Source organism: Sceloporus occidentalis, unplaced genomic scaffold, assembly GCF_023333645.1.
Source record: "Sceloporus occidentalis isolate IW3139 unplaced genomic scaffold, rSceOcc1.0.p SCAF_9, whole genome shotgun sequence".
NCBI lineage: Eukaryota > Metazoa > Chordata > Lepidosauria > Squamata > Phrynosomatidae > Sceloporus > Sceloporus occidentalis.
Genome location: NW_028316989.1, coordinates 44,065,663 through 44,089,520, shown reverse-complemented (window position 1 = coordinate 44,089,520; position 23,858 = coordinate 44,065,663). Strand labels below are relative to the sequence as shown.

General features: G+C 40.6%; 1 protein-coding gene across 2 annotated transcripts in view; it reads left to right on the top strand.

Annotated features, from left to right (window-relative positions):
• The window catches only part of LOC149307423 (A-kinase anchor protein 13-like), a 183,596-nt gene that overhangs the window by 114,728 nt on the left and 45,010 nt on the right, over nucleotides 1–23,858 (top strand). For both annotated transcript variants that reach the window (XM_089539140.1, XM_089539139.1), the window contains 2 exons: nucleotides 14,303–14,384; nucleotides 19,784–19,923. In XM_089539140.1, coding sequence (XP_089395266.1) covers nucleotides 14,303–14,384; nucleotides 19,784–19,923 — 222 coding nt within the window. The remainder of the gene's footprint in view (nucleotides 1–14,302; nucleotides 14,385–19,783; nucleotides 19,924–23,858) is intronic.

The window sequence follows — 23,858 nt, the reverse complement described above, 5'->3', positions numbered from 1 at the left end:
CAGGATGTGGATTGGTACCAGCTATCCTGGTATTAACTACTCCGGGCAGCAAAAGCTTTTTGGCATCTTTGCAACTTCTTTGTTAGAACTAGAGAACTGAGGGATAAAACCTGGGACCTTTTGTACCAAAGAATGACATTAAAATTCTTACCTATCCTTTCCTCCTTCCTTTGAATCCCAGCTGAGATCCATCAGCAACCAAGTCATGACACAAACATCTGCCCTGGTTCTCTCTCTTTGGCTCTTTGACCTTCATGTTTACACAGGCTTTTGTTTAATCTCACTGCCGTTTTGGGTGGCTATTGTTGCAGATCCTTTTTTTACTTACTATTTTAAAATGGTGCATACCTGGCTGCATTTTAACACCACCTTGGGTGTCCCCCCTTTTCAGTCTTCAGTTTTAAAGCTTATCTTTAGGAGACACATTGATAACTGACTTTAGGCTTCCAGTGTTTGAAGAGCAAACTTGTGCAGAGGCTCTGAAATCAAATCCTGTGGATGCTAGGCTTTGTCAGATCTGTGCATTGTTCTCCACAATTTAGGATTAATGAGTTGCGAGTTATATAGTTACGTATGTAAGTTATTTTAAAAAACAGCAACATCAAGTGTTGAAGTTATCTTTTCCAAAGCAGTGTAACAATTGGGAATGATGTTGTGGGATGTAATGACTAATACTTTCATGTTACCTTTAGTTGCTATGCTTAAAGATTGGTTTAAGATAGGAGTTTTGAGTGGATTTTTCAAGTTTTATGCCATTCCATTGTTAATTGTAAAAAGTAATAAACCTAATGGAAAATGATAAAAAAAATATATCACAGGAAGACATGACTCACTAGGAAAGACAATAGAAGGCAGTTGGAAAAGAGGAAGACAGTATTACAAATGGATGAACTCAATCAAGGAAGGCATTAATTTGCAGCTGATCTGGGCAGTTAATAATAGAGTACCTTGGAGGTCTCTCTAATTCGTAGGGTCACCAGAAGATGGCGGCAGTTAATAAGAACCATCACCCCCAGTAATGCAATGAATAACACAATGGGTTACGCACCAAACTTTCTAATGAGCAATGAGAATAACTTACCTTTTGTAATACTATACAAGGTCCTGTTTTCTCAGTTGTTTGACTATCGGCCATTGTCTGTTTTGCTCCCTATAGTTAAGGAACAGAAAGTGGGCATTGCCATTGGGCGTCCTGTAGCATCACCCTTACCGTTCTCGCCTGCCTTGTCTTTAGCTAGGGTTAGACTGACCAGTCTCTGTGAAGTCGAAGGCGTTCATGCCCGGCATCCATAGATTTTAGAAGAATTTATTCCTGACATTTTGGCAGCATCTGTGGTTGGCATCTTCAGATAATTCTCTGAAGATGCCAGCCACAGATGCTGGCGAAACATCAGGATGAAACTCTTCTAGAACATGACCACATAGCCCGAAAAACCCACAAATGTCTATGACCAGCCTGTCTTTTAGTCTGGGTCAACTTTGCCTGGATTCATCAGCCCATTCTGCTATTTCTTCATTAGTTCATGGAGATAGCTATCTATCTGTCTATCTGCATAAAAATATTTATTTAAATGTTTGTGTTTGAACATCTGTTAAACAAACCCCCCACATTCCTATTAAATATACATTTTAGATGCACTGTGGCACTGTGTTTTGAACTGAGAACTGCATAGTAAACTTGCAATAATAAAATAAAATGGTGATCCATATACTGATCTAGAAGGTGATGATCAGGATGGTTTTTTTCCAGAACTTAAACACATCCAGTTTCTCAAGCATCCTTATCTCTCACTGAAGGCTATGTTACTGATAACCTATGGTACTGATAGTGAAGAAGTCTTCGTAATTTCATGGAATCATAGAATCATGGAGTTGGAAAAGACCTCAAGGGCATCCATTCTCTTAACTGTGATCCATCCAGTGCATGGAATAAATCTACATATAAGGGATTAGAATAGTGGCAGCAGAGCCAACTATAGTTGCATTTTAAGAAAAGGCTAGTGTACCTTGCGTTTAAGTAGACTGTATTTCTGAAAGCTTTTCAGATTGGGTTTGAAAGTAATGTAGGTGCTTTTGAAGGAAAATTATTCGACTTACTTTGTTTACTTTGTTTTGTTTTTTGTTTGCCAGTAGCAAAATCAGTGAGAGATGCAAAAGGGATGTTACCTGCCTTTTTTCTAATAAATGAACACAGGTGCTGAGTTGCCATGAAAAATGTGGCCAAAACAGAGCCTGCCCAAAACAGCTTCTGGGTGTTTTTTTCTTTTCGGAGGATGAAGCACTCAAGTCGCTAGATGGCGTCCAGGCTGGGTCTACTTTCCCTCATCTAAGTTGCAGGCAGAGTTTTGCTCTTAACATTGTTTGAAAGAGAGAAGAGGAAAAGGCAGGGCTATTCAGAACAGAAAAAGGTGGCTTATACTGGGCCATATGCTTTAGTCTGTCTAGCTTAGTAGTGACTTCACTTACTTGTCTCTTTGGCTCTCTGGGGTTTCAGATGGAAGTTTTTCCCAGCCCTGTCTTGGATTAACTTCAGACCTTGTTCATGCACACAGCATGTGCTCTCTGCTTTGCCGCACCCTTTAACTAGTTATAGCACTTATTATTTTTTAAGCAGAGAATTGTTAACATTGTGAAGTTGAAGGCTTTCATAGCCGGCATTCGTAGTTTTTTGTGGGTTTTTCGGGCTATGTGGCCATGCTCTAGAAGAGTTTATTCCTGACGTTTTGCCAGGATCTGTGACTGGATCTTCAGAAATGGGCCATGCTTGCTTACTTTGATTTACTTTCTTTGCTTCTGCACTATGTAGCCTCTGGGAATCTATCTTGCAGTTGTTGTTGTTTGCCTTCAAGTCGTTTCCAACTTATGGTGACCCTAAGGCAAACCTATCATGGGGTTTTCTCAGCCAGATTTGTTCAGAGGAGGTTTCCCATTGCCTTCCTTTAGGGCTGAGATATTGCCAAAAGGGGTACAACCCAGTCCAAGGGCTCCTCATATAGTCAGCAATGTGGAATTTGATCACTGATCACTATTGGTTGTTTAGGAGACCAGTTCTACTCCTGGCTGTGAGGAGATGCTGGATGCATCAGCAAAAGTGTGGGAGTGATTCTCTGCTATATACCATCTGCTACATCATTGATCTCCAATGAAGCTTATCGTATAGCAGTAGGGTGTGTCAGTGTTCGGCACCAAACAACAAACTACGCTCCGTCCTAGAACACAACATCTCTCCATCCCAAGGGTTCCTACAGTTGATGGTGAAAATCAGAAAGAAGGGCCCTGCCTGCAGGACTATAATCCAAGAGACACGATAGAAAAGAAGAGGGGACTGGAGTTGGGGTGACATATAGTAACATATTGACCGTACCCCCCAGTTTTTAGTATGATTCTGGTTAAAAGGCTAAGAAGATGGACATCCACTCTGCCTTACCTCATGAATCTCTTCACTGTATTGCTGCTCAGTTTGGGACATGAATACACCACAGTATTTCTGCAGATTGCATCATTTTCAGGCTTTCATAACAGCATGACTAGCCTAATATGAAACAGATATCAAAGAAGTTCTCTGTTTTTCTGTGTGACTATGATTTCCTCGTCATTAAAAAGTCAGCTAGTGGAAGAAGATGATGGGGAGGAAGGATTATCTAGATGAGCCGCTGTTCAGTTTGACCGAGGAAAAAGGGGGGCAGCAGTTAAAAAAACAACAACACAAAACCCTCCAGCTCCAGACTTTGGTTTGGAAACGAAATGGCTGGCGGCTTCACGAAAAGCTCAGCAAAGCGCACAACTCTGCAGCTCTTCCAGATGTTCTTAATAATGAAACTTGGAAATGTCACATCAGCAAATGAGAGAAGAAAGCTGTCACTGCCTTCTTTGTTCCATTCTGAGTATGTCTCCTCTACAGGTTTCTTTTAAATATGGATTTTCCAAATTTCAGATTCCCCCCCCCCCCCCCCCAAAAAAAAAAAAAAGGAATTGTTGCTAGGCAGTGAAAGCAAAGGCACTTGGGAAAGCAAAAAGTCCTTCCAAGATCTGTGTTTTGCAGTCTAAATGTGACCACATGTAAGGCAGTCTCCCATATCTTCAGCCTCCATCACATTTGTGCCCATCATAATGCCAATAAGAGTCTCCCTAAGGAGATAATAGGAACAGGTATGCTACATTAGGGATGTATTGGCAAAGTGCAAAGGCAGGCTTAGTGCTGAACATAAAGAAAACAAAAATAATGACCACGGAGAATTTACATAAATTCAACCTAGACAGTGAAGAAGTAGAAATAGTAAAAGAATGATCATACCTGGGATCAAACATTGATAGCAGTGGGGACTGCAGCAAGGAAATAAGAAAGTTAAGAATGGGGAGAACGACTATGAAACAACTAGAAAAGATCCTGAAATACAAAGATATACAATTGAGCACAAAAGTTAGAATCATACAAACCATTGTATTCCCTGTTTCCATGTATGGATGTGAGAGCTGGACAGTTAAGAAACAAGACAGGAGGAAAATCAAGTAATTTGAGATGTGGTGCTGGAGGAGAGTGCTGAGGATCCCATGGAGGGCCAAAATGACAAACAAGTGGGTCCTAGAGCAGATCTAGCCAGAAATCTTACTGGAGACCAAGATGACAAAACTGAGGCTGCGTATTTCGGACACATCATGAGAAGGCAGGACTCATTGGAAGAAACATTAATGCTAGGAAAGTTGGAGGAAGTAGAAAGAAAGGAAGGCTGCATGCTAGATGGATGGACTCTATTAGGGAGGTCATGGGTATGGGTTTTCAGGAACTAAACAGAACAGTGGAGGAGAGGAGAGTCTCATCCATAGGGTTGCCATTGGTCAAGATAGACTTGAAGGCAGTTAACAACAACAACAACAACAACAACAACAAAGGCATTCCTAGGCCCAAAACCATTCAGAGCTTTAAAGTAACTACCCACCTTTTGAATCACACTGGAAACAAACTGGCAGTGAGGCTGTTGTGAAAATTGATATAAAAATGCTCCTATGGATGAGCAATCACTCATTGCATATCCTCTACCTCCACGCTGGGAAAACAGATTCAGATTAGCCAAAGACACTGGAGCATATAGAGATGTTGACTCTCTTTGGCAGCATATTTTGTACTCACATGAGATCTTTATTATTGAATGAATTTCTTTGTCATAGCACACTAGGCAATGACGCACAAGTGGCGGTTTGGGAATTGCTGGTTTTCCAAGCTGTATTGCCTGCCTGTCTGTGTAGCAGAGTGTGTCTGCTCATGGTGACTTGGGTTTGGATTTTAAATTGGGGAAACACTAGTGCATGTTTATGCGCGCACACTACACAACTGCCAAAGTAATCACTTCTAAACACACTGGTGGCTTTCTTCCTTTCCTCTGTTGTAGCTGTAAAGGGACTTGCTTGTGCCTGAAATGTGAGACCTGCAATCTGTGGGTGGTGGAGCAGAGATTTCATCCAAACATGAGGCCCCGGTACATTGGGGTCTTAACTGCAAGCGCAAGCAGTTTGGTGCTTTTTTGCCACAGCTGTTTATGGCATGAAAAGATTAATGCTGGCCAAAACCCAGTATGAGAAGGGAAGGGGAGCTATTGGTAATCCTCTTCAGTGGAGCCTCAGGGAAGATGGACGTAGATATAGCATTAGAATTACATCCGCAAATTCTGATCTGAATAAAGAAATTATTGAAAAGACATCCACTTATAACTGAGAGAGCCAGTGTGGCACAGTGGAGACAAGATTTGAACCTCCAGTCAACCATGGAAACCCACTGGTGGATCTTGGGCAAGTTGCGCACTGTCAACTCAGAGGAAAGCAATGACAACCCTCCTCTGAACAAATTTGCCAAGATAACCCTGTGATATGTTCACATTCGGGTGCAGAAATGAATTGCAAGGTGCAAGCAACACAATATCAGTTTGCTTCTGAGGTTGCACATTTACGGATACTCTGGAATTGGGAGATTGCTTAAGTTTGATGGCTTGCACTCCTTGTAGTTTGGCATTTTCCATGTATTTGGTGTTTTCCATGTATTGGGTGTTCAGTTGTATATCATTGCACTTGAGGATCTTGTCTAGTTCTTTCATAGCTGCCCTTCCCAATCCTAGCCATTTTATGATTTCTTGACTGTAATCTTTATTCTGATCAATATTTGAGTCAAGATATGAGAAATTCTTAATTTTCTTGTCTATATCAAATTTCTGTAAATCCTCTGTGGTCATTGTTTTTGTGTTTTTAATGTTCAACAGTAATCCTACCGTGGCATTTCAAGTCTTTAGTGTTTTCTGCTAGTAGAATAGTATCACCTGCATATCTTAGATCATTGATGGTGCTTCCTTCATTCTTCACTCCTGTCTAAACTGGCTCTGCATATGATATTTTCTGCACACATGTTGACTAGATAGGATAATACAACCCTGTCTGACCTTTACTGGAGTATCTGGGGTGTCCTAGAGAGGGGTGCGGAACCCTTATCTTACAGATATCAACAGTTCTTCCATTAAAAAATGGTCCCAAAGCTGCTATGACATAACTGTCATGTCATAACTTGTCCATCTTTATCATCTTGAATCATCATCAGCTGCTTCCAAGGAGAGGGGCAAATAACAGGAGAAGCTAATTTGCAAACTGGAAATACCTCTTTTGTTGTGGGATTTTCCCACTTTATGTACCGGGTCATGAGTAATTGCAAGGCACATCATCAGATGCGTTTGTTGTCATACATGCAGAATACAGAAAAAGATTCCAGAAAGTCCCATATGGTCACTTGCAGAGGCATGTCTTAATACTGAAAGCAGAAGTGTCTGATAGCAACATAAATATCTTTAAGTTCAGTTTAATTACATTTTATTTTTACAAGTATTTTTAATCTCTTTGTGTCCTTATCTGTACTAGTTCTAATGGTTGGAAAGCTTGTGTTCTAAACTTCAGGTTATCTCAAGAGATGCTGCAAATCTTTATGCAGGAGATAAGAGTTTGGAAAACTGCTTTGTAGAAATAACTCATTGTGGAACTTGTTACAACACTTCCCCCCCATTGCTACTAGTACTTTTTAAAAAACAAACCTTGTTTTGTGACTTGTTTTGCTTGTTACTTTTAGTTGTGTTTTGATGTTTTGAAAAAGCTTGGAAAGACCTTTATAAAAAGGAAGAAAACTTAAAATGTTGGGGATCTCCTGAAAATGTTGCAAGAAAGGATTTGGGCTCCACTAAAAAGGAACAAGAAACATTTGACATAGTATTCACATGAAGAAGTAATGATGCCACCAGTCCATACATTATTTGCAAAAGGAATATCACTATGCACCTTTTAAACACCCTCCACCTACCATGACGATCTATGGATAACCTATGAATAACACAACACTTGCAAAACAGTGATTCCTTTATTGGGCAGCTGAAATGCACAAAATGCATGCAAGCTTTTGAAGCTCTGCTGGCTTGCAGGTTCACCATGCAAAGATTATTTCTTAATATTATCGGGTACTCTTTTTTGGCAAGAGAAGCAGCAAGCCCGATATATAAAGCGTTATCAGACTGGTATCCACTTGTAACCGAGGGGGTAGAAATGGAGACAGAATAAAAAAAATAATAAATCCTAGTTTTGGTTCAAAACAGATTTTAAAAGGACAGAGTGATATTCCTTTTGCAAGTACTGTATCCCTTGGTAGCATCGTTGACCTGGTAGCGTCGATTTTTATTCTTCAGTAGTAAAGTTCTTGGCTTTACTCTCTGTGCTCTATAGCAAAATGAATTCTGCATAAACTTGTTTCCCTCTTGGCTGACTGCATCGCTGTCCTCCTTGCATTTTGAGCATCTCTGAACCCGAAAGAGCTATTTAAAAAATACGTGTATCTGGTGATCTGCATCTGATAAAGTTGGCTGCAGCCCATGAAAAGATGTGCTGCATAAAGTTTGCTAGACTTTAAAGTGCTGGGGCTGCATCCACACTGCAAAAATAATCCGGGTTGATGTCACTTTGACTGCCATGGCTCAATGCTGTCACATTCTGGGATGTGCGGTTTTGTGAGATATTTAGCCGTCTCTCTCAGACCTCTGGTGCCACAACAACTACAATTCCTATTATCCATGGCATTGAGCCATTGCAGCTAAATGGTGCCAACCTGGATTATTTCTGCAGTGTGGATGCATCCTGGGCTGACTAACAAGCTAACAGACCTTCTCCCTCCAAACTTCAGTTTGCCGTGCGTTTGTGTATTGGAGCTGTAGTAGTGATTTTAGCATTGGAGTATGGCTCTGGAGAGCAGGATTCAAACCTCTGCTCAGCCATGGAAAGCCACTGGGTGACCTTGGGCAAGCTACACTTTCTCAACCTCAGAGGAAGGCAAAGGCACCCTCTTCTGAACAAATCTTGCCAAGAAAACCCCATGATAAATTTGTTTAAGGGACCCCATAATCAGAAATGACTTGAAGGCACACAGCAGTATGTGGCGGCAGGTTTTTAAACAGAGACTGAATGGCTATATGTCAGGAGTGCTTTGATTTTGTCTTCCTGCATGGCAGAATGGGGTTGGATTGGATGGCCCTTGAGGTTCTGTTCCAACTCTATGATTCTGTGAACAACAAAAGCCCCAAATCCTTAACAATCCATCATCCAGATTTCACAGTTTTGCTCCTTTTCACTCCTTCGCGGTCAGTAGGCAAGAGTGCCTACATCTCGAGACGGATGAAACCAGACCCGAAGGAGGAAAATTCTGCTCTTCCTCCCCCAGTAACTCCCCAAAGAGATGAATCACATTCCCACAATTGCAGTTAGTTTTTTAGCTCTCACCGAAAGACGGTGGCTGTGAGCAAAGAGTGACGTCTCATCTTGGGTCAGGAGGGGAGTGGATTTCTTTCTCCCTTGCTGCAGCCACCCTCTCACTTATGCTCTCATGAGATTTTATGACATGGTGAAAAGTAACATAGGCAGGAAGATTGGAAACTAAAAGTGTGATATACAGTTTTTAAATGGTTGATTTTTAGCTCGGTTAGGAGCCAAACCCTTCTGGATTTGGTGCCATTTAGACACGTTGAGGTTTTGGCTAGCCTTTTTTCCCCCCACTTCTTGTAGTTTTTTATTTCATTCTGTTGTAAAAGCCATTGTTTGAAACATCTGGCGATTCTTGGGGGTAGTGTTCTCCCTCCAAAGTTTTCTTTTTCCTGGATTCAAAGACTCTCCTGCTATTAAATGTGGGACTTGGGAACTTTCAGAGGCAAAAAAAAGTTAACAGGGAAAAATTGGCGTGGCTTTGAGAAAACCCCACCCTTTTGCATAGCCAACCATCTTCTGCATATCCATCCTGTGCGCTGCGTTCGTCTTCCATACAAGAAACTCTGTGTTCCAAGAAAGTTAAAATATATATATATATCAGCCAGCCAGTGTTGAGAGTTTTTTCCTTCTTCCTGTTAAGAGAGCTGGCCAGACTCAAATGTGATTCAGAGAGAGATCTCAGGGACCCTCAGTGAACATATCTGGAGAGATTTCTGGAGTGCTTGCTTGCTTGCTTACTGAGCTGATCCTGGAGTTAATGGTTGTCTCTGCTTTTCGTTTCCCCGTTTCTTGGACAAAATGTACGAGCGACACAAGAGACGGTACAGCCTGTGTGACATTTCCAAGGTGGACAGGGCTGTAGATGTGGTGTTATTGAAGGTAGGGTGTCGCTTCTTTTTCACTGTCACAATCATTTCTCTCCTAGTGTTGTTGTTGTGTGCTTCCAGTTCATTTTTGTCTTATGCCACCCTAAAATGAACCTATTGTAGGCTTCTCTTGGCAAGTTTTTTCAGAGGGGGTTTGCCATTGGCATCTGCTGAGGCTGAGAGTATGTGACATAAGTTTTTATTCTTGAGATTGGATTTGAACCCTGGTGTCCAGTTTTGTAGTCCAATGCTCAAACCTCGACACCATACTGGTCCTCCAATAACTGCTAGATAACTTTACTAGATAACCTTACTTCTCATCTTCTATCTCCAAACTCCAGTGGAACGGTATGAAGCTTTTAATTTTGTTTCTAACATCACAAATTAAAATGGCCAGTTGCAGAGTATGTGGCATGTGGGATTCTTCGCATGTTGACTCATGAGTAAGTTGCCATTTGTTTGCAAGCAAATTTGTACCAGGATTTTGAGTACAAAAGAGGAAGCATAAACATGGATGTTCATTTTAAACTTAAACATATAAATGTCTTACGTATCTGTAATGTTTAGTATTTCGTTCTCCTTTGGAATAATAATAAAATGCATAGAAATTGAGTGCAGCTGCACCGATAGAAGCAAAAGAAAGCAAGGGAACTAGTGCACTTGTCATTCCATCTATGGGCAAGACAATTCTTGCTTCATTTATCCTGTCAGATTGTGTTACTTCTGCTGTTCCTCTGACCAATATTGTAATAAGACAGTTGTCAGATATAGTTCTATTGATCACCATGTTTTGTTTCTATAGTTAATTATTTTCCCAAAGAAGATTGCAGTTGAATGTATACTCTGAACATAAACAGCAGAAGGCTGTCCCAAGGAGATTCAATGATTTTCATAGCTAAGTGGGATTTCAGTTTGGATTTCCTTGTCAGTCTAGTACTTTTATGGTTATTGAGTGTCATATCTCCTATTCCACACTGGCTTTCTTTTGGTCCATTACCAGTTAACTTCATGGCAGAGGAATTTGAATTCAAGCCTCCCTTATCCAGGGTGGGAATCCTGCGTCTCCAGATATTGCCTTTGGGATTTGTAGTCTGAAAATACCTGGAAGGCCATGGGTGACAGCCATGTCATAGTTGAACCATCTTTTGCTTTTTGGAGAATGATGCTTTCACATTCCCTGCAACGGTTCTTTTCCTTTCTTGGCATTTTGTGCCAAAATTGCAATACCATTCCTTCAGTATCTTCCAAAATTTTGGTCTCCATTCTTCTCTCTCCCTCTCTACTCTCATTTGTACTTAGTTCTCTCCACTCAAAATCCTGGGCTTCCAGTGGTACCACTTCATTTCACTTTGAGGAAACTCTGATTTAGAGAATGAAGGTAAAGGGATCTTGTAGAAACTTTGAGACTAACTGGAGGAAAGGAGTTGGTAGCATGAGATTTCACTGAAGTTTATGAAAGCTCATGCTGCCAACTTGTTTCTTTCAGATACGTCTGAAGAAGTAGGCTGAAGTCTATGGAAACTCATGCTACCAACTTCTTTCTTTTAGATGCATCTGAAAAAGTAGGCTGAAGTCTATGGAAGCTCATGCTACCAACTTCTTTCTTTCAGATGCACCTCAAGAAGTAGGCTGAAGTCTATGGAAACTCATGCTGCCAACTTGTTTCTTTCAGATGCATCTGAAGAAGTAGGCTGAAGTCTATGAAAGCTCATGCTACCCACTTCTTTCTTTCCGTTAATCTCAAAAGTGCTACAATTCCTTTGTGTACTGATTTTTCCAGACTGACGCAGCTTTATCTTTGAATTAAAGAATGGAAATGACTTGAAGCCACTTTTATGAATAGTGTCTTCTCCCAGGAGAAAGCCACTGAAAGAAAAGTGAGCACTCCTCCCACCAACAGTGTATTTGTGTATGTTTTCCCTTTTTACATATTGAAGTCGGCTTTAGCTTTTCCTTTAAATAGGGTGTGGAGGCGGGAGCTGCAAAAATACCTCTCTTGGCTTAACGGTTCTTGGCATTCTTTCTCATTCCCCCCCTTTTAGTCTAAAATTAGTAACTGCTTTACCAAACAGCAAGGTGGCAGTCTGGGAATGTTTTGTCACTCTTCGAGAGCTTTATTTTCCTGGCAGGGAAGACGGCTGGAGGAACGCTGCCAGCTTGATGGATAACGGATTCTGGCTTGGATGTTTTCACTTGGGAAGGAGTATTTTGCCTGAAATGGAGGCAAAGGGATAGTCGAACCAAGATTTCCTAGATCTCCCTACAACAGAGTCCCTGAATATCGAGTTTTGTTGGCTTTTATTGTGGGAAGACAGCAAAGACAAACTCCCAACCTGAACAAGCATGGTGGAAGGAGAGAAAAATCAGTGAGAAAGAGAAAGAGTAGAGTCAGGGAAAGAAGAATATGAACAGAGGGGTGGAATAATTGAATCACAGAATTGGAAGAGACTACCAGGGCTAACCAGTCCAACCTGCTGCCATGCTAGAATACACAATCAAAGCATTCCCAAAAGATGGCCATCCAACCACTGTTTAAAAACCTCCAAAGAAGAAGACTCCACCACATTCTGCGGCAACGTATTTGACTGCCGAACAGCTCTTACCTTAGGTTGTTCTTCCTGATTTTTAAGTATAATCCCTTTGCCTGTAGTTTGAATCCACTGCTCCATGTTCTAGTCTCAGAATACAAGCAGTTCCATCCTCAATATGGCATCCCTAAGAGCACTGATGTGGAGTGGAGACCAAGTGGTTTCTAAGCCATATAAAATTGGTATTTCTGCTAGTTCTGCATGAAATAAGGATGCAGTGTAGTGCATATTTTTCTCTCATTGTTAGCTAGTGCACATTTGTTTTTATTTTTCACTTTTGTTGTTATCCATAATAGCAAGATCTCGAGTTTTTTTTTAAATTATTAAATGCTTTGAATAAGCATTTCAGATAGTCAGGAGGTTTTTACTCATAAACATTGAAACTTGGCTTTGAGGTGTATGCAAGAACCAGGAGCTTCTTGTAACAAACAGGAAAAGTATGTTTCTTCACACTCTAAAACATGATTAAAGGAAATGGAGACCCGTGGGTATAACAAGGAAATTGAAACTAAAAATAATCCACATGTATCCCCATGAGTGAATTTTAGTTTATTTTTATTGCTCTGTCAGGAAGGTTATATGTTCCATAGCACAAGTCTGGGAAGATGTTGCAGGGTCAGAATAAATGCACTGATATGATTTTAGGTCAGTAGATGTATGTTAAAGAATGGCCACCATGTTCCATTGCTTCTTGACAGTTCTGACAGCATTTTGCCTCTTGATTGATCTGGAAAGCTAAGCTTCATATCAATGCCCTGCCATGCTGTTTAGAACTGTATAAGCTATATTGTATGAAACCAATCCATAAATCAGCCCTTGAAGAGAGTTGAATATGGCATTTCCCAAAGTCTAGTTGAACTCCAGAATGCAAATTTGGGGCCTTCCTTAGAGGATATCAAAGCATCACTTATTTGAACATTTTCAAAAAAGTGTCTTGCAACATCACAAAGACTAGCAAATTTTTAGTGGTCACATTGTCAGATCAAACCAGATTAAGTTTGTGGCTGAAGTACCTGAAAGTGTACACCAATTAAAACAGCTTCATCTTCAAGGTGCCAAAAGTCTGGATTTTTTCCTGCAATTTATTAATATGGCATCCTCCATCAAAGTTCAAGCATTTGCATCGCAAAACAAAAACACAAAAGAAGAATGTTTTATAATCCCTCTCAAATGAACGTGCTAAATGCATTTCTAAATCTGTTGATATATCCAGCCATAAACACTACAAAACTTTATCTCTTTTGCCCTCCTCTTTCTCTTGAAGTTTAATTTCTCTCTCTTTCAATGTAAGTGGTTTGTGCCTCCATTTTTAGGTAGAGTATTTTACATTTTATTTCACCGTTCAGTTCTTGATGGCATGTCAAGGTTTCCATTTGCAAACTAGAACGTCTAAACTATTGATCACAATTGCCTACCAAGATTCTTACAAAACCACTAATATTTGTTTAATGTCCCAATGAAGATATAACTGCTGGCAGTAAAAGCTGGTGACTTGTAGTAACCTTTTTATATAGTTCTGACCATTTCTCCTAATTTTTTACATAAAACACTTCTACCATGTTTGCAATCAGCATTATTAGCTCTACGCCTCCAAGTAAGAGGGGTATTCTGTATTGGTTTTTAGCTCTCCAATGCCATTTATACAACATTTCATAAGGATTTTCCACATTATTCATAGAGGATATAGCAGCAAAATTAGACTATTGCTCTGCATTAATTGTCATGATGGATGGCACCCAGTATCGCCCATTTCTGTTTACATTGGTTGCTCAACTTCACTTCTCCCAGTGGTCAGCAATATTGCCTACACTTTGAACAGAAGCTTTCAAGCATTTCCATGTTCCTTGAAAGAGCGTTTGAGACTTATTTACAGATACTCCATGTGTATATGTTGGGTGTGTGTGTGTCACTTTATGAACAGATTAACCACATCCCTATGTTTCCTATGGTCTAGAGATAGATGCCTTTTATTACTTTCACTGTGGGGCCCTTTGATCTGATGCGATTGTGTACATAGCTGTTGGGTACTTGAAGACATTCCTGTGCTAATGTGTTACCCCTCTGCTTTTTTCTTAGATTAACCGTGAAAACTGGTGCCCTGCTGAATCTTCTTCAGATCCCTCACTTTTGGAGCCAAAGCACTCTTGTCATTCTTCAGGTAAGAAGATGTATAATGAAATGAATCCGAAAGATGGGGTGGTGAACCAGGGTTTAATGATCTGGGTGCAAGGCTACACAGAACTGTCGACTTATTTGGAGTTCTTTGCAAGGCTGGTTAGCACCCAGATTGAGATTCCAGGCTCAATTTGATACCAGCTGTTGAAAGAGCAACTGTGAACAACTGTGCAATTTGTAGATTTAACCAGCTCTTTCAGTTGCAGATTTTTCTGGATATGGATACAGTAATCTGTGTTCTGATAACCACCAGTTGGATTCTTAAAATGTTATGCAAGGGGACTATCTTTGAAAATAGTTCAGGAGCTCTGTCCTGGGCATGGAAATGCTTTGTCCTGGACCTGTATTTGTTTATTATGGACAGGTTATCGTCTCGATGTTTGTACTGTGAGCTACTTTTTGGAGACCTTGTGAGGCTGAAAGGCTGTTCTGTATGTATGTGAGCCTTCAAGTTGCCTCTTGATTTATGTTGACCCCATGAATTTTATAGGGTTTTCTCTGGCAAGGAATACCCTGAGATGGTTTTTCCATTTCCTTCCTCTGAAATGTAGCCTACAGTGTCTGGTATTTGTTGGCAGTCTCCCCTCCAAATACTAACTAGGGTTGACCCTGCTTAGCTTCCATGCCTTCCACTAAATTTCTCTAAGATGTGGTTTCCTTCTGGTTTGGAAATGTTAAATATTTGGACGATAGTTCCCAGAACCCCCACCTATGCTGGATGGAGTATTTGAGGAGCTGTAGTCCAGGAAAACAACATTTCCAAGCTAGGATTTTTTCTCTTTCTTGGATTTTCCCTGCCATTTCCTCATCATAGTTTGGATTTTTAGCCAAAGATCTTAAAACTACAGGACCTCTCATTCTGCAAGCCACTGGCCAATCCTTCAGAGGAGCATAGAATGTCGCGTATGACTCATTGAGACGTAAGTGTCATTCTTGGTGTGTCCATTCAAATCCTTTAGATGGTAGGCTGCTGAGAAGGAACAATGCACCTTTGCGTGCTAATGCTTCACTTGGTTTGCAGTCTGAATGACACCCATTACATAATAACCCTGAACACTTTCAGATCCTAATACCTTTAAAAGTTAAAAGCCTTGGAGGGGTTGTATGTGATGAAATCAATGGACTGGCTAACTTAAAAGGAAATGGACTGAAACTGCATAACAAAGTGCCCACAAAGATTTCAAGAACATCTCTTCTTTTCCCTTGAGGGGATGCAGCTGTATGTATATATAAAGCTTGGCCTTCTTCACTGGGGCCTTTAGAAACCCTTTTTCATTGCACTTCAGAAGCCTGTTTTGGATCAGCATTCCAGACAGACGGAGAGATAGAGAGACACATACAGCGTGTGTTCCCTCAAGTGGAGTAAATTGAAGTTGGAGGTTCTACGCTGTGATTAATATTCACAGGAATAGTGGCTGAAGTTTTTAAAATTCCAGGTCCTGCTGAGATTCAGAGAAGCATGAAGAAACAGCTGCAGTGTACATTTCCCTCTATATGTTCAAGAACGTGCTTTTCCTAGTCAAATTTCTATGCAAGTAAAATATTATACCTAACCTTTTCCCCAGGGCTCCTTTGCCTACCAGAAAATTTGGGCAGCTTTTCTGATTACAACCGAGAACCTGGACTTTGAAATCTTGGTACAATCCACACAAAAGGAGATGGCAGAATGCAATGCACTGCTTGGAACTATAGATGGAAGAATCATGCTTTTTAATGCTTTTGCGTATTAAGCACTACATGCACGTGTGTGTGCGTGCACACACACACACACACACACTCTACACTTCCTTTCATGTCAAAAAGTATTAGATCCATAATAACATTTTTTCTGGTACAGTGGTTCTCTGCCTTATTGACATCTGGCCCTCTGGATGTTACACCTCCCTTCATTCTTAGTGATGAAGATTGATGGAAGGTGTAGCTCAGCAGCATTTGCAGGATCAGATGTTATCTAGACCTAAAGGGTGGGTTATTATGACTGTAGTTTAATATGTACAGGAGATGTATTCTATCACTCTGGCATTTTTTCACCTTAAATTTGTAGACTAAGAGGCCTCTACCAATCCCTGCCTCCTTCTGTGCATTCAGAAGGCACATAGTATTTTTTGGCATGACATTTGAAAGAGACAGATGTGGAGAGTTCAAGCTGTAAATCACATGGCACATGTGTTGGGAACTTATCCTTCTTTTCAGCTTCATCGTGATGGCACTCTTGTGACTGGAAGCTGATCAGGCCATGATACAGATAGAAATGATTTTGAATTGGGCAATGCAATTAAAGCAAAATAAATGAGAAGCAAACAGATCATTTTTCCTTTGCGCTTCGAAAGAAACCTTTGGGTTGAGAAAGTTCTTAAAACTCAGACAATAAATACGTATGTAGGATCCTTCTCATTTGATGTTGTTGGGAGTTTTCCCCCTCCTCCCTTCCTGCCTCTTAACTCTCCTGTGTATCTGGGTTCATAACTGACCCAAGTGGGAGGCAATCTCTCCCCTCCCTGGAATAAAACCCAGAAAGTGCTATAATGCACAGCATATATTCTGCCACTGCAGAGAGATAGATATGTTTGTGGTTTTCAGCCCACCCCACTTCCAAATGCGTCTGTGATTGAAGCTTTCACTCAAAGTGCATTCTGGTTGGTTAACCCAAACCTCAAGTAAATGGGAAACTGGATATCCCAGATATTTGGTGTTTAAATGTTCCCAACATGATGAGAACCATCTTTCTATGTCAGGATAATTATATTATTTTAACTGTTTCTTCAACATGGGGACATTTCACAATTCATTTATTTTCTGGGTGGGCTTTTTAAAAAATGCATCTGTTAAAGGATACAAGCATGAGTGAACTATTTGGAATCTTTATAGACTCAGGGGTCCACCTATACAGCAAATGGCCCCTGTTCCATAAACAGTTCTTAGGAAATTTTATATGTTTACTTTAATTTGGAGTTAGTAGTCTTCCCATTGGTGATAGGAAGTCATAGTTTCATGCTAAATGTAAAAAGATGCAGCACTCCTACTTCATGGACCAGTGATGATAGCAGGAAGCTTTTAGTTCTCATTTGAAATGTGGTGCAGGAGAAGAGTTCTGCAGGTAATGAAGACTGCTGAAAAGACAAATAAATGGATCTTAGAATCATAGAATCATAGAATCGTAGAGTTGGAAGAGACCACAAAGGCCATCCAGTCCAACCCCCTGCCATGCAGGAAATCCAAATCAAAGCATCCCCAACAGATGACCATCTAGCCTCTGCTTAAAGACCTCCAAGGAAGGAGACTCCACTACACTCCGGGGGAGTTTGTTCCACTGTCAAACAGCCCTTACTGTCAGGAAGTTCTTCCTAATGTTGAGGTGGAATCTCTTTTCCTGTAAAAGCAAATTGGAGCAAATCAAGCACAAATTGTCCCTAGAAGCCAAGATGACTAAACTGAGACAGTCGTACTTTGGTTATATCATGAAAAGACAGGACTCGCTAGAAGTGACAGTAATGCTTAGTAAGGGAGAAGGCAGCAGGAAGAGAGGAAGGCTGCATTCCAGATGGAGAGACTCAAATGAGAGAAGCCACAGCTATGAGTCTGTAAGAAGTGAGCAGGGCGGTTGCAGACAGGGTGACTTGGAGATCTCTCATTCATATGCTCACCATAATATGTGATTAACTTGATGGCAGTTAACAACAACAGCATTTTGTTTTACTTTTTGATGGTTCAGTGTACACAAACTTTGTTTCACGCGCAAAATTATTAAAAAGATAATCTATACACTTACCTTCAGGCTATGTTGACAAGTTGTATACGAAACATAAATGGATTTCATGTTTAGACTTGGGCCCCATTTCCAATGTATCTCATTCCGTTTCTGCAAATATCCCAGAGTCAGAAAAAAACCCAAAATCTAAAACATTTCTGGTTCCAATCGTTTAAGATAAAGGAGACTCAAACTGTGTTCCAAAATCCAGAAAAAAATCAGTTTTGGTTCTAAGTATTTCCTATAAGGGAATATCAAGCAGTGTATCTGATCCCTGGCAATTGCAAATGCATCTCTGTGTATGTGTTTGTTTGTGTTTTAAATGACTAAACCGGAGTCCATGCTATGTCGCTATAAGATGATTAAACTGATTTTTGCAAGCATTTAGGACCTTGTGGAACAAACCTGCTTTTGGCATATCCTTCTCATGCCCTTTTGCCGACCTTGCTCTACCTTTCAGCACAAGTTGATTAACTTCTTTGGACAAGGTGTCTGCCCAGTGGCCAATCTGGAACTTCCTTTTCAATTTTCCACCCGAACAGTTTGCAGAGCTGGCTGCTTTTTCAGTCTGGAATGTGGTGGGATATGCTCTGTTAAGCTGCCAGTTGGATTCATGGGAATGCTGCTGGCTTGCAGATTGTTAGGGCTTTGCTCCCCACCCACCCCTGACACTTCCCTCTTTTTCCTTTCCCACTTACGGAAAAGAAATTCAAACTTGCCAGGTTGGTTTGAAAGCAGAGAAGGTGCAGGGAACGGAACCACACCTGAGAAAACAAAGAGCTTTTTCCGATGTGGCGTGGCAGCTCCTCTCTGGGATGCCAGCATTCCCAGTCCCGACTTTCTTTTTTCTCAAGCAGAGTGCTGCTGATGCTTTGGCCTGTTGTAGTAGCAATGGTGGACTGGTTGCATCTTAGTAGTTAAGAGACTTTTCAGTTGGGAACGTGCTGGTTCAAGTCTCAAAGTTAGGATATTGCTGTGCAGCCCTCAGAATCACTGCATTTTAGCCTCAGTTTCCCCATCTTCAACATGGGAACTATAAGAACTGGCTTGTTTTCATGGATATATGAATATGCATATGCCACTAATTCAATAGACTGTAGAAAAAGTACAAAATATTGCTCTTTGAGTATCTCAGCTGACCCCTTCCTTCCTTCCTTCCTTCCTTTTGAACCAAGTTTCTAGTCTCTATGGCTGTGACAATATGTAAGTAGAAGCTCAAAAGCCCAGCAAATGGATAGATGAGACTGTTTTTGGTAGGGGGCTTCAGTGGTCTGCATTGCTCTTTGCCTTCCTTCTTGTGGAAGCCAAATAAATTACTTGTGGAAGCTGAGTAAATTATGCTATACATAAGGTAATATACTGAATGCTAGAAATTATGCATTCCCAGCCAACAGAGAAGGAGCCATCCAGGAAAGAGTTTTGTACAAAAATCGACCCACAATCACACTGTGAAGATGTTTATTTTAAAACGGAGGCTTGGGAGGATTGCCTGTGGCTTCAGAGGATGTGATAGAGGGATCCAAGGGCTGCTAAGAATGCAGCTGTAGCTGTCAAAAATGCGGTCATGTTAGTGTGATGAACAATCTTGAAACTAGATTTGATTTTTTTATCCCCCCCTCCTCTTTCTTTTGCAGAAGGTTATAATTTTCTAGAAGATGGATTAGCTGGTGACAGCACCTCATTGCAAGGCATCCTTAAAACAGGATCTGGGAGTGAGACTGATCTCTTTCCTCTGTCAGGAGAAGATGGGATGGATGAGGTGGACTTTGGGAAGGTAAGGCTGAATTTGGGTCATGCTGGATCAGTTCATACACTCTTCCTGGGTTCTTCTCCATCTCTCATTTCTCTCCGATCTTCCACTCACCATTAGAATGGTTGTTGCACACACACACACACACACACACACACACACACACACACACTATCGCCCTCAAACTTTTCTCTCAGAGCTTTTTAGAGGAAAAAGGAACAGAGGATTGTGCACTGTGCAAGCTGTAGGGGGGTAAACTTTACATACTTATGTAACATGAACATGCATTGATCAATTTACAAATGTATACATATGTTCACTCCACCCAGGTGCAACTGTACACTTGGTCTACATTCTGGATTTAAAACAATTGTTGGTCTGTGCATGGAAAACGTATAGAAACCTGATTTGACTTTAAAAATAAATGTGTTTTGCCATGTGTTTTGTTTAAAGTTCAAGGCATGGCTTTTCTTTTACTGCTTTGTTTAAAATCTGGCCATCCATAGTAGGTTCCCTTGGGGAGGGCACCCACCCGTAGAGATTTGTTATCCCTCATACATCACCATTGCATAACTTTGCAAAATGTTGCAAGTTGTCTGTATGTTCATCTCTTAATTCATTAAGAAGCAAATTCTTACTCCCATTAATAAAGATTCTTTGATGATGCTTGTTGACAACAGAGAAAGAGAAGCAGCATGTGTCTAATATATGTTTCTGTTTTAAATTAAGAGTCTTGTGAACAAAACATTATTTTGTTTTGTCTTGTTGGAGACTTCAGTGGTAACATTTTTCTGGAGAGTATTGCTTTGACAGTTACTTTTAAAATCAAGAGTCAGGTACATAAAACCCATTTCCTTTTGCTGCACGGTCATTAATCCAGAACGGTCCTCTCCTTCCTAAGCTCTTGGTTCTTCTTTAATAACACGACTGAGATTTCTACTTATACACATAAACACAGTGAAATAGGAGACAGGAGTCTGTTACCCTGCTTCTCAAGTTAGCCAGATTTAGCAAATGAATAATTATGAGGAATGGTTAATCCATGCATACTGGTTTGGACTGTGTGCCTTCAGAAGGTTTGCCATTGTGTTACATGCAAGCAATGCTGGCAGCTAAGTTTTGGGATGGGTTCCATTGTTTCTACCCATGTCCCTATTCTTCTTGCTTAAAAGGAACATTCAGCACAGCAGGCAGATATAGGAGCATTCTCCGTCTGAGTGAATCAGGCTGTCTAATGTCATTTCCAGCAATCTTCTGAGTTTAAGATTCACACCCTCCTCGCTATTCCTGGCAGACCCACACATGCGGAGTGGCTGCAGTGTTTAAGAGCTTGCATTTTAGAGTCCTTTTGCAAGTTATGAACTGTGTTCGTATAGATCCTTGCGAATTAGGGGCCCTTCTTGGTGACATTTCAGAATCCTTACAGAGCCACAGGGCTTTCAGCCAAAATATAATAATTTCTCTGGACATGTGTCCAGGAAAAGTTTGCCAACTCTTTCAACCTTGTGCACAATCCAGGGAGTGGCGAAGGAAAGGGTGAGGCATAGAGATGAAAACTCATTTTCATCTGCAAAATTCTTTTTTGGCTTCCTAAAAGAAAAACGCACTCAAATCCCAGCAACCCATAACACAGTTCCAGCTTGGAGTTTTGGTTTTTGTCACAAAAAGATCTCTTAATACTTTTGTAGTGACAAACATCCATTCTGTCTTTTTCTGAAAGAAAGGCATTCATTTATGTATGCAGAGTATAGGAGTGAAGAGTGTACAGGAAAATTTTAAACACTGAATATTTAGAGGTTGGTATTGAACCAGGTGAGAGAACTAACATGTTTGCACAGTGCTGTGGCCACATTCAAAGACATAGCTGTACTAGTCTGGAAAATCAGTACAGTGGGGGCCCTCCACATTTGCTGGGTTAGGGGCACAGAACCCCCATGAATGTGGAAAAACCACAAATAAGAAACCTACTATGTTTTTAAACTTGAGATAACACCTCTTTAGGAATCACTAGGTCCTCTGGCACGACTTCTGGTGGACATCAACTGTAGAGTCACACTGGAGGACCTATAGATTCATAGAGGGAACATATTAATCAAATCTGTGAAGAACCAAACCCACAAAAGTCAAAGCCACAAATGTGGGGGGCCAACTGTATGTTGCATTCATTGTCCTTGCCAGTGATTCTTCAACCTGGGATGTTTTGGGACATCATGTTCTTAAGCATCACATTTGTTGTAAAGGCGCCAGCATGTTGGTCAAAATGTGGAGAAAAGATTTACTGTGGCATCAGCATTTGGCAGAACCAGGTACTTTGGTTTGTTCTAGTTTTCTTTGTAGGAGGAAGTGATCAGAAAGAATGAATACTACACAGAAAAAATTAAGCTAGTGCTTCCCAGAACTCTGTCTCCTTGTGATACCTGAACCAAACCTCCAGGTATTGGAATGCCCAAGTGTTTTTATTTGGGGATGGCAAAGCTTCTCTGTAAAAAGATTGTCATCATATGAGATGCAATCTGTACCTGTCTCAGCAGAGATGCTACTCCTTCTGTGAGCATATGAGCAGTGAGATCATCCCAAAAGAGTAAGGATGTAACAATATTATCAGCATTATCAGTGGAGTAAAAAAACTCTGTTGTATGACTGGGAGACATACAGAAACTGCAAGCATGTCAGTCTTGCCAACTGAGTCCCATGGCACCTTAAATTCTAAATAATTACACTTAGCACAAGCTTTGGTAGACTGTAGGCCACTTCATCAAATTCATGAAGCATTATTCAGTACTATATATGTACAGTACACAAATGTGAGGATGGGACAGTCAGATCAGAAGTAAATTAAATGTACAAAGTGCTGATGGTGACAATTACATGATTAATATCGACCATTTATCAGTGTTGCTCATAACACAAACATGTTTGCCCTAGATAAACTAATAGATATATGTAGTATGATAAGAAGCCATTATCTTGATGGGACCTTCCTGCTATTGTATCGCTGAGCCTTGTCAGCAAAGGTAAGGGGAAAAATGCAAGCCAATATTAACTGGGTGTTATCACAGTTTCGGGAGCCAGAATAATGTAGTGATTTGAGTATTGGACTAGGACACTGGGGCACCAGAGTTCAAATCCCTGCTTAGCTGTGGAAACATAGTGGGTGACCCTGGGTAAGTCAGACTTTCTGAGTCTCAAAGGAGAGCAAAGGCAAATCATGTCTGAACAAATTTTGCCAAGAAAATCCTGTGATAGGTTAGCCTAAGGGTCATCATAAGTCAGAAATGTCTTAAAGGCACATACAGTCACAATTTCAGGGTGGATGCCTGCCCGTCTTGATAGATAAAAAGGTAGGGAGACCTCCATCAATTGAAGCATCAGCATCAAGAAGCTCCTGTCGTTTTCTGAACCAAACATAGAGTATTTGTGTAGGAGAGGAACTAGTGAAGATGCAATAATATTGAAGCAGGGTTACCTTTCTTCAATGGAGATCAACGTGTACATGCTTCTCTCAATATTTATTTTTCCAACAACTATGTAAATGAATACACTTAAGAGAGAGTTTGTATGTGAAGGGATGAATGTATGCAGCGAAATTCATGGCTAAAAGAAGAACTGAACCTGTATCTCTTGTAGACTTAGTTCTCTCACCAATGCACAGGCGGTATGATGGATTAAGACAAATGGTTTCTGCTTGTGTTATAATGGAAAATTCCTAAATTCAGAAATATGCAGTAATACTAATGTAGTTCTTGTCACTCGTCTTGCCATGAGGTTGCAGCCTTGTGTTGCATGTGATCAGCTTTTGCATAAAGTATGCTTAAGGGGATTTCTGTCTCAGTAATATTTATGTGCAAAGTTAGATTTCTGGAAGGAGGATGTAGGGGTACTTCTTTATAGAATCCTGTAAATGATTGGCAGTGATTTTGTAAATCCTTTCCAGGGTAGCTGACACTGCTGAGATCACT